This window comes from Gavia stellata, chromosome 11, assembly GCF_030936135.1.
Source record: "Gavia stellata isolate bGavSte3 chromosome 11, bGavSte3.hap2, whole genome shotgun sequence".
Classification (NCBI taxonomy): Eukaryota; Metazoa; Chordata; class Aves; order Gaviiformes; family Gaviidae; genus Gavia; species Gavia stellata.
In genome coordinates this window covers 8,086,469-8,098,197 of record NC_082604.1, presented here as the reverse complement: position 1 = coordinate 8,098,197, position 11,729 = coordinate 8,086,469, and the positions used below count along the sequence as shown (strand labels likewise).

General features: G+C 37.7%; 1 protein-coding gene across 1 annotated transcript in view; it reads right to left on the bottom strand.

The window, feature by feature from the left end:
• Nucleotides 1–421: 421 nt before the first annotated feature.
• Nucleotides 422–11,729, bottom strand: part of CLSTN2 (calsyntenin 2) — a 227,323-nt gene continuing 216,015 nt past the window's right edge. The window contains exons 10-16 of the mRNA XM_059822699.1: nucleotides 10,036–10,184; nucleotides 8,356–8,579; nucleotides 5,430–5,600; nucleotides 4,655–4,800; nucleotides 3,074–3,197; nucleotides 1,282–1,466; nucleotides 422–628 (exon numbers count right to left, since the gene is read on the bottom strand). Of these exons, the coding sequence (XP_059678682.1) occupies nucleotides 422–628; nucleotides 1,282–1,466; nucleotides 3,074–3,197; nucleotides 4,655–4,800; nucleotides 5,430–5,600; nucleotides 8,356–8,579; nucleotides 10,036–10,184 (1,206 nt within the window). The remainder of the gene's footprint in view (nucleotides 629–1,281; nucleotides 1,467–3,073; nucleotides 3,198–4,654; nucleotides 4,801–5,429; nucleotides 5,601–8,355; nucleotides 8,580–10,035; nucleotides 10,185–11,729) is intronic.

The window sequence follows — 11,729 nt, the reverse complement described above, 5'->3', positions numbered from 1 at the left end:
CCTGTAAGAGTGTGAAGTCAAATGGCAACTGTTATTTGGACCCACACAAGTAATTCTTCATAACAAGCTGAAATCTCTCCTGTATGAAAAAAATAGCAAAGGCAAAAACCTCTATGGATTGAGTGACAGGACTTCTTTTGTCACATATCTGCGGTATAGAAACTGGAAATTGAGAACTACACTTGCTAACAGATCAAGTTCTAGATTGCTTTATTACTGGTGATGCCAGTATGTTTGTACGATGTTTTCTCCAGGCTTTATAAGAAAAGGGTCAGTTCTATCATTATCGATTACTACAACAAGATCATTTTAGGCAAAACAGTAATAGGCAAGCTGAGGTTCAAATCCTGTCAATGAATTCATAGACTCCGAAAAAACATTGTATTGGTTGTTACAAAAGAGCAATGTGGCTGGAGGGCTGTTAGTACGGGAGTGTTGAATTATCCCACTCCAACTGCTCTCGCCTGGTGACATTCTGTTTGTCTCCCTTTTGGACAATCACTTCCTCTTCTTCCTCCTCCTCCTCCTCTTCACTTTCATCTGATTCAGCACTGGTTGTGTCTTCCTCTTCATCTTCTATGTCTTCTTCCTCACTCTCCTCTTCTGTCTGGTGAGGCTTTTCATATTTCTACAGTACATTTAAAGACATGAAAGAGAGACAGTAAAAGAAAAGTGCCTTCCTGCTAGCCAGTGGCTGTGAGAATGTGAGCATTTATTCCACAATTAGAAATGCTAACATGCTGGGGAAATCTGCTTTCCATCATTATGTGACTATTAGGCATCAAATATGATACAATTCAGTAGCAAATATTCAAAAACTACTGTAACAAGAATGGAATGTCAATAAGAAGTATCTTTGTTAGTCAAGCTGCCAAAACGCAACCCTTCAATGTCAGTTTCTTTAAACTGCTGATCATTTCCCCTCCTTTTAGTGTATTAGTGCTTACATTAAAAAGTTAAAAACAAAGTAACTATATAGTCTTGGGTACCTAGGGTGCAAATACAGTTGGAGAGGAAGTGCCATTGTACCCAAGAATTCTTCACCAACCTATTTAGTAATTATATAAGACAACAAATATTAAGTGCTCAATTATATATTATCGTGGTGTGCAGAGCTCAAAACTGAGATGGGGTCCTGAGTGTACGTTACATACAACTGTTCTGCCAAGCCTAAACAAGTGTACTCTGAAAGAGGCTTAAAACTCACTGATGAGCAAGCTACCAGCCCAGACAGTAACTCCTAGTAGTATCATGACATAATACTGTGCCTCAGTTATGTACCTCCATGGGGTTGACGGTAATAGTCAGAGCAGAATCATCCCAATCCATTTCATTTTCTTTACTTCCTTCATTGTCTGCAGAGCTGTGCTGATGAGCTGTCCGAATTCGATAGACCCCCAAGGTTATGATGAAAATGAGTACGCTCACACAGATTATGATAACGATAGTAGCCACACTTGGAACAACTGGAACAAAAGGCAGAAAAGGGAATGGGCTTATATCTGTGGAACAAATTGCCTACAAAACACTAAATAAATACATTGTCTATTTTTTCCCATCAGCACCTCTTCCTTTGGATTGAGAATCAGCACAGCCATCTGCCTGGGACTACAGAAAGTGTTGACAAGTGCCCACCTACTAAGGCAGAACATATATGAATGGCGTTTACAGACACCTTATAATGAGCATTATAAATCATAACTAAAAAGTGAGTATACCTACCATTTGTTCTTCAAGCCACTTTATTACAGAAAACAGGTAGTCAATCAGGGCAGAACCAATTAGTTTCAGAACAAATGTTTTTGCAATAAGGTTTGGTTATCTTACCTGCATGTTGTCCCCTTCTGATTATAGTTGAGGCATTAACCTCACTTGTGAGAAAAAGTATCTCTCAAAGCTTATATTTTCAAAGGTTTCAAACACTTATACTGTGATTTCAATCTCTGAGAAATAAAAAAACACATTGCCATTCTATTTGCCTGTGTTACAACCTTCCTGGAAGACTCTTGAGGATTCAAGACACTTTTCCTCACTCTTCTGTTGCACTGTCTCCACCTAGTCACAGGAATAAGAGTCTCTGAACTAGTCTTATATTATCACCTCCAAAATTAGGTTAGTGGAGAAGTGCTGCCACTTTCTGTGTACTTTGCTACCCAGGTACTGCAGTTCCAGGAGATATAGTAATCCTGTACCCCATTTTATTGCCTTGCCCCGCCTGTAAGAATGGAACTCAGAAATCAGAACAATATTAAAGTAGAGAAAACTAGTTTGCAATAGTTCTTTTGTAAAAATTCAATTTCATTTCAGTAAAATGTCTGTACAAATGTACAGAAAAATACAGTAATTTTCTAAGCATAACTGTATATAGCTGCTTATAACTACCTACAGTTTACATCAGCTTTACTTCTTTACAAATGTATCATTCAGCTAAAAGGATTTCAGAATCCAGCATTTGAACAGATGTCTTTGTCCTGGGTTTAACTTCACTGAAAAGGCTTCAGACTTGGTTATATATTTTAACTCATATAGTCCAAACATTCAGTTTAAATTCTGTATTTAATATATACTAATGCCCCCTGCACGTGGCTAGGTGGACCTATCTTCTCTCCAGAGAGCTCCAGACTGAGGCCTGGACAGCAGCTAACAGAAGCACTGCAGCAATTATATATTTAAAAAAATAATACAAACATTGCTTCCTTTGGCTTAGAAAGAGGTGAGCAGAAATTAATATGCCATAGAAATACAGATAGAAAGACAATATGAGCATAAATATTATCTTTCATACTATTCAATACTAGAAACAAGACATTTTCTTAACTATGTGGGTCAGAGTACATAACCTTTAATGAAGACTTCAAAAAAAGATACCTTTTTTAATTATAAAGTACCCCCTTGGCAAGAAAGAAGAGAATTTAATGTTATCTTCTTTCATACCTGTGCAATTATCTCTGTGAGGTTTCACAAGCTGTAACCATGGACTTCAGGGCTTTATTTGTTGATCAGGCTGAATTACCAAGGGAAATACCAACGTACTAGAATCATTATGAGCAGTCTCTGTAAAGTCGTCACATACCTGAGTTGTGAACAGCACTTATGGTTCCCTCTGGGTGGTGGACAGACTGGAGAAATTGTGGTTGTACTATCATATGATTTACGTGGTCCATGAAGTTGGAGTTGGAGCTGTGTAGAATATTAACCTGGCAAAAGAGAAAAATAAGAGATCAGATACTAAAAAGTGCTCTATATTCCAAGCCTGCTGGCTCCATACATTACATTGAACTATGAAGTTCATCAGCAGATAGGAACATTATTATATAGATCTTAAAGGCCAAATTCACTTTTTTTTTATGCCAGTGAAAAATGCACAGGTTAATATATTTCTCATTTCTAGCATTAAAAATGCATTCTAACATTTCTAGCTGTAGACTATGAAGTGGCACAGAAAAGGATTTTTTGGATTTACCTGTCTGGATAAGTAGTGACTTTTTTTACTCTATACTGATCAGCTTTCGGGTGTTCCCTGAAAGTTAATGGGAGATTTGTCACTCCGAACACTGACAGAGAATGTATCAAACTCATTGAGTTTAAAACCAAAACAGTAAGAGAGAATTAAAAGAGGCTTCAGTTTTTCCTATGTTATTACTTTCAGAGTGACTTTCTTTGAAGACAGTGTATCAGTTCTCTGTCCTACCAACAGTTATGTTATAAGCAAAAACCCTGAAGTCATGCAGAATGCCAAGGTGAAAAGAATTTTCAATAAAACATAAACATGTAGAAAGAACTTTCAGAACCAACTATTAAGTTTTGAGCCTATTGCTAAGAAGGTCCTGCCCTTTCCTGTAGTTACTTGGTACCTGGGTTTCTCGGCTGGATAAGTTGGGTCTTCAGAGTAGGTCCAAGATTCCTGCTGAGGTGCATCAGCAGTGATTCTCAGTCCCTGAGCCATTGTGCTGCCCTGGACATAGTACCAGCACACATGAGCTCAAGAGAGCTATCTAAATATTTCTGTGGTAACTGACCATGTCTGGGTAGTGGATCCAAGAGAGTATGACAGCTGAAGTCCATCCTGTGCATTCATTACTATACTGACTTTTCTCTTCAAAGAAATCTGAAATTATGTAAATTACCAGGAACGTTCTCCATCTGACGAAGAACAAATTATAAAACTTATTATAAGGGCGTAGTGCTTGGAAAAACTGAAAAGGTGAATGCTGCAGGAAAGAAAAGTATGTCAGGTTAAGTTAAAAAATAACTAATCTGAGGAAAATAATGAGGCTGTAATGATTTACTTTCGAGCAGGTGTATAAATCTGCAAAAAGACCTGTAGGAGATTTTATGTCATGAAAAAACAATGATGATGACCGTAGCCTCCATTCTGTTTGAACAGGAGTAATTATTTGTGTTACTGTAGTTCAAAGGAAGGGTCATCTCCTTACATATGCAGCAGAATAGAGTGAGTCACATTGAGAAATGCCCACAGGAGAAGTCAACTTCCTATTTGAATGGAACTTAGATTTTTTTTCTCTATTTGATTGTAGTTACCAGAATGTGTCAGTCATTTTACATACTTTAAAGAAAACTCGATGTCGCTGAAGATAAGGCTAGTGCTCAGCCTCAGTGCTGGAAAAGAAAACTTGACGAAATGATTGCTTACCTCCAAGTTAAATTCATTGCTAGTATAACGTCCATTTAGCTCTGAGCACTTGACTCTGAACTTTCTGTCAAAGGTGGCAGAAGTGTACCAGTTACGATATCGAATCTGCCGAAGAACTTGTTCATAGTTGTGCATGCTGTCCACACCTGAAATGGTGGTAGAGTAGTAATAATCTCAAGGAGATGCTATGTAACAAATGCTCTGTGCAGTACAGGAGAAATCAAATGTTGATAGAAAATACAAAATTTGGTAGAAAGATCTGAAAATGGCGATGCATCAAATATTCCCTGATAGTGCCTCTGGCTGATAATAAATTATGAAGTGAGAATAGTTTTTGGAAATGAACGTAGGTCCATAATGGAGAGGAACAAATATGACAGCAAAGATTTAAAACAAATTATTTAGTAATTGAAAAAAATGGCCAATGAGTTACTAGCACTGTGCAGGACTACTGAGGAATCCCCTTATTCCCACGGTCCACTGTGATGGTCCACAAGAACCCCCGCATTTAAAGAAAGCAGTGTTGATATTTTCCTTATTTGGGGAGTAGCAGGAGGGATGCTGAGATCAAGACAAAGCTGTGCTGTATTCCAAAGGATAAACACAGCACACCCAGAGATCAAGTGACTATGCTTTTTGAGACAGTCTCTCCTGGAATAGTTTATGGCTAGTACATAACAGATTTCTGTCTAATTTATTTCAAATTAGTCCTTTCATTCCAATACTGTAATTGTTGGTGGAAAGAAATAAGGGAAAGCAAAGTCCATAAACATACCGTAGATTGAATATCCTGCTGTGGAATTTGTGGCGTCTAGACGTTTTCCTTGAAGCTCCACATGATCTAGTTCTAAACACTCTTGTTCAGGATCTAGTTCTGTGCCAATGACCAAAATATCACAGAAATCCAAGTTGTGGAGCATTTCCTCTAATAACACTGGCTTATTGGCTGTGAACACATGGCATATGCCGTTAAAAAAAAAAAAGAAGAAAGAAACTAAGATAAATGTTCACAGAACAGCTCAGTCATTTTACGTGCTTTGCATCAGGGCTTTCAATTTTTGCAAAGATGGCTGAATTGTTTTTTCCCCGATATTAAATACAGCATACTTGAAGCAAATCAAAAGAGAAGTGTCTTGCCTGTTCAGGTGTTACGATGATGAAGGCCTACAAATACCTAGTGAGGTAGATAGAAAACATATTGCTCTGTAATAAAAAGCATTCAAGAACAGTACTGGAAGTAGAAAACTGAAATTTGGTCCTGGAAATAAATTCAAGTAAACAATTCTGGTTTTCAATACTGTATTGATACCAGGTTGGTATCACACATTCATTCTTTTCTCAAGGAAAACTGAACTGGAAAAATACATGTCAACTATATCTATGCTTGGATGATTCTCCCAATTACTCTATGGCCCATAAAGAATTTGCATTACAAAGAACATGGACAACTATCCAAGAACATGGTATTATCACAAATGGCAATATCCTGTGTTGTGTGACTTGGAGAAATTGAGTTGTAAACTGTATCCTTCAGTACGTATGATTAAAAAAAAATAATTCTGTCACTGGAAAAAGAGTAGCATATCTATTTAATATTTTAATTCTCTGGTCAACTTAGCACAGAGTGTCTGGCAAGACTGCTTAACCAGCTCCCTGAGGGTGCTGTAGACACAGAGACTGCAATTTTGGAACTTAGTGCCCATTTTGCAAATTTCATTTTAGAGGGTGTATGGGGAAGGAAGGCACAGACAGAAAAGTCCTATGCCCTAGATTCCCAACTCCTGGTAGAGTGAATTTGCGTTTCTGAAATCTAGGTACAGTGCTAACTTATCAAAAAATGCAGACCCAACTCAAATTTGTAGGATAGGCAAATCTAAATATTGCTAAGGCTGATGAGTTGGACTATTTCATGGGAAGCTATGAGAGACAGGCAAGATCTGGGCTGCAGAGCGAGGGAAAAGCCTGAACTGGTCAGCTTTGCTGCTCTGGCTGTCAGTGGGCAGACAGGAGAGGTAGGGGTAGCAATTTTAGCTGCTGGCAGGGTCCCACTAATTTCTCTACTGAGGCAGGACAAGCAGTAATATATTGGCATTCTGGGGGCCCTCTGCAGGTAAATAAGGCCTCAGAGCCATAGTCATGCTACTGCCTGTGGCAACTGCCTGGTCTGCTTTTGATGAGAGACAGACCTAACCGGTCCTGTGACTGGGGAATACAGGGTGACTGAGCCTTCTCAGCCTTGCCATGTGCATCCCTGCTACAGTCATGATGATCCGGCTATGTAAATTCCCAACAAGTGGAGAAATAGCTATAGGTAGATATAGGTCAAGATTTCTGGCTGTCTTTGCCTTTGTCAGATAATATCTGGGCTGAGAGAAATAATGATTCAAGCTTATAATGCAGGAATTGAGACTTAGAATTCAATAATCTTTTGCAAAACACAATTATTTCCCAAAGATAATTATTATCTATCCATTTTAACCACTCTTAGTGGAAATAAACAAGAGATGGCACACTAGGAGCTGCCTGACTTTCAAGGAATTAAACAGTAGTTTAAGAAATGCTGCTATGTTCCTTTTCAAGGTGAGACTCAGGCTTTTTAGGTTACAAGGTGCCACAACAGTAATTATGTCAATAATTGCATTGGGAAAAATTGGGACAGATGAAATTTATGAATTAAACTGGAGGGCAGTAGTTCCTAAATCACTGAACAGTTTTGAAGCTGTCATAACCTTTAGGGACATGGAGTGTCATACATGCATTGTCTTAAGTGATGGATAATGATCACTCTTTTCTAGGCAAGAATTAATTTTTTTTACATACGGTAATAGTATGCAGTTGATATTACGAGACGATACACTTTCCAGCCTTCAGAGGACAGATGCAGTTTCAGGCAAGTGATAAGCAGCATTATTACAGAGCATGGCTTCAGGGAATCCATGCCCCTACACTTGCACATCATTAGCGATTTTATCTTTGCAAAAGATGTACATCTAGTTGCTGCTTATTCTAGTCCAACAAGTACTGTTTAGAATGATTGCTCATATTACTAGGCTTTTCATTTACCTTGCACACAAACATCCAAAAGGAAGATTCCTTTACAGACAATTATTTTAAACCTTATTTATATTTTTGAACATTCACCTAGTATCGAATAATAATACACACATTGCTCAGCATTAGAATAAACTCTCATCATTGAAAAAAATCTTTGCAAATTGTTGTATTTACATTACATAGGTGGGAAACTGAGGCACAAAATTACTTTCTCAAATATCACCCACAGGTCAGTAACAGAGGTGGAAACATAAGAACAGAATAAACCTCCAACTATTAGTCAACTACTGCTTTCCACTTTATCAGTACAATTAACAAAATTCTGTTACAAATAGAGAGATTCTAATGAAAATATGTTATTCAGCAGAATATGTAAAGAAGAGTGGAAAGGCATCATTCTGAAGTAGGCAAGACACTAAGTGGAAAAACTGCTTTTTTAAAAGCATATACTGATCTATCACTATTTAACATATTTTTCAACATGTTTAATTGAATGTCTTCAGTATAGCATTACTGCTGCCTAACATTGCCTAAATTAATCTGGGTGAAGTGACCTCCTTTGTGTTACTTGTTTGCACTATCCTTTAAAAAAATGTGAGGGGTCATGCTACGGAATAAGTAATAATATTTAAAAGAAATCCACAAACCTCTGTCATGCTCTTTTAAGCCCACTGGATGCTCCATTTTAGTGACTGTGCTGACAATCCTGATGTCAGGTAACAAAATAACACCTCTTTCACTTTCAAATTGTGCAGCTGGTCTAGCAAAGTGGTCCATCCCACTTATTGTAATCTTGGGCTCATTGGCCTGAAACACCATTACATACGCATCTATATCTGGGATACTAATGCAGACATCTTCACCAAAACATCTGAAAAATATATTATTCATTAACCGCATGTAACACATTGCACATCAGAGGTGTGTGGCACTTGCACTGCCCAAAACCCACCTGATGGCTCTCATCCTTTTGTATTGTCTCAGATCAGTCTATTCCGTACTTTGACACTGCCACACATGGCATGCATCTGTACCACCCATGTACATAGTCCAGCAGTGATAGTAACAGCTCTGTTCCTCTCATCCCCTCCCACATTCAAAACTACTGAAATTATGTAGGGACAGCTTTAGCAAACAGATTCATGACAAGCTCAGTCTTTAGTAAGGTCACTATGAGAATAATATTTTGATGTTTAACTGACATTTGACAAAGTACTGAATGGTTAAAAAAAAATAAAGTTTATGAGATGATAACAAGTAACTTCAGTATACCTAACATTAAATTCTCAGAGAGATATCTAATGAATGTAATACGGTTATCTTGTCATGTGTGAATAAAAGGGCCTAATTATCCATTTAAATTGGACCCATCGTGAACTCATTCTGGCACTCCCCCAGTATTTACTGGGGACAAAAGAGCCTATATTAGCATTTTCATCTGAATCAGCACTGTGCGTTGGAAGTGAATCTCCTGACAAATTCTACCATTCTTCATCTTGGCACAAGGCTTGGGCCAGCCTTGAGTGTGCAAACTCGACTGCTTCCAGTGAAAAGTACATCAGAAGATGCTCTCCAAACACTTAGTGTGGTCAGCCCACAGCACTAGACTAAACCTAGTACTTGGTAAGAACTGTACGCACAGTAGATGAGAGTTCGTAGAATTGATATATATTTTCACTCTAAAGATCGGCTTTCACTGCACTGTACAACTTGCAGTAACAGAGACGTACCCCAGGGGAGCTCAGGAGTGGCAGACGTCTCTTCGATTATGTAGAACTGTAAACATTATTGTGCAGGTTCTGTCACTATTATTGCATGAAAATGGGAGGACACAGATTTCTGTTTAACTCCCAGCACCAGTACTTCAGTGATGACAGCCGTATAAGGATACAGGCAGACAAAGACTATTTCAAGCATAGCTACAAATACTGTTCTTGCAGATATGTTGTCTGTTAGATGTTATAGGCCTGCTTTAAGAAGTCATGTGTTTAGCTATCTCAGAAGAAACTCTAACTTTTTAAAATTAACAGTAAAATAAGAATGCAATAAATGCATGTACTGTTCAGTCCAGACTGTAATGCTCCAAACTATAAATAGAATGCAAGTAAATTACATTAACAAGAAAAGTTTCTTAAAAGGACAATTTCAAAAGAAAACCACAATTTAAATCAGCACAAAAGTAAATTAAATTAATCCTTTATGCTCAATAACATAAAAGTATGATTTAGCAATGTAGTTTAGCCAAAATTCTTTTTACATCTCCAAAGAAACAAGTAATTCATTAAAAATATTCCTAATCTATTCAGTTCAGCTGAAGTATAACTTACTGGACTTTAGATGAGACTTTGAGACGTCGTACTCCTGCAGTAGGAAACTGTCTAGAGTTGATGTATGAGACCTTTCGGAGCGCTTGATTTATATTCTCAATGTCATCTCCTTCCATGACAAGGACTGACTGGGAAGGGTTGAAGTGATACTGGGGGAAATGCATATAATTAGTATTTAAGGTACCAGGTACAGAGTACAAAATAAGATGTTTTTTAAGTAATGTTGCACAGAAGTAAATTTAAAATCTAATGATTTAAGAAAAACAAATTCTTAGTAGCTATTGTTGGCTGAATCCACATGTTGTTCCCTAAAACATGTACTCGTATCAGTCACGTATTTCATATCTGAATAACTGCTATTCTAATTAAATTTATAGTAAACTAAACTAATCCCGATTTATTGTACTTTGCCCAGCCTTATCAACTTTGCTGATACTATTTCTGCAGCTTACAGTCATCATTATTATTACTCTGTAATTTTTTTAGGTTAAACACATCCCCCATATAAAAATTTTGGCTTAAACCAGAGTAGCACGCAGAAGCATATTTTTCCTGCTTTCTGTTTGGTTTTACCCTGAGCTATCTTTCTGAGATATATTGCAACATGAATGAACAAAACAATTATAACATTTGCCTCCTACATCTTCATTAATGTCAGACACAATAAAGGGGATTCTCCTTTCTCTGTCGATCAATAAGGGTGTCGTGATTTAAGATGGAGCTGCTACTTGTACAAAGCCAGCTGCTCATTTGAGCCAACAAACCTTGCAAAGTCAATGGCTATTCTTGTAGCCCTGATACTTCTCTAGTCCATTGCATTAAACATGAAACAGTCTTGCTGACCAAGAAACTTTGCTACTATATTCACATAGCAAATGATTGGTTTTATCTTCATCATAATTCATCCTGATTCCATTTTTTGTCTGTTAATTCGTTCAGCAAACCATCTGCATTGCAGAGAAAAACAGATTAAACCCCTTGATTTTGTACCCTACTGTTGTCAGCACAAAACACAAAGAAATGCACCCTTCTTTCACATGCAGTCCCTTCCCAAAGCTGGATATTGCTTATATGAACGTGTTCTATTATATAGAGACAATGGTTGTCTACGCTTCCTTACAATGAGAAAGGTTAAAAAGCAAAAGAGCAAATAGACTGTGAAGAACAGAATAAAGCACAGGGTTCCCTGTCAAACAGAACGTGGAGGACTGTGTTTAAAGCTTGTGCAGGAAGGTCATAACACACTGAGGGTATTTTTTAACAAAGAAAGAGGAGGACTAACGTGCGTCACAGCCTGCATACACTTCTTTTTCCTTTCTGTAAGCTAGCAGTAGTAGAGAACAAAATTAGCAAAGGAGACTCTAGCTAGCTAGTTAACTTAATAGCTCAGCTGCCAGAACAGCTGGAATGCTGCCAAAGGGACTGGAGAAAACCCTAGTCTGAGCCATTTTTGTCTTTCTCATTAAAAAAAGCTAAAAATAGCAACAGTTCAGACAGTATTTCTGAGAGCTGTTAAGATATATGAAAATTAGGCTGCAGACAAAAAAAGTCCAACACTACTGTGGCAGAGACCGTATTACAGCTGCATTGCTCTTTCTTAGGTGGCTAAAGGGTGAAGCTTCATGAGTCCAAAGTGCCCAGCAGAAACACCTTCCAACATCAATTTGCCAACATTGAATCTGCTAAGTGCCATG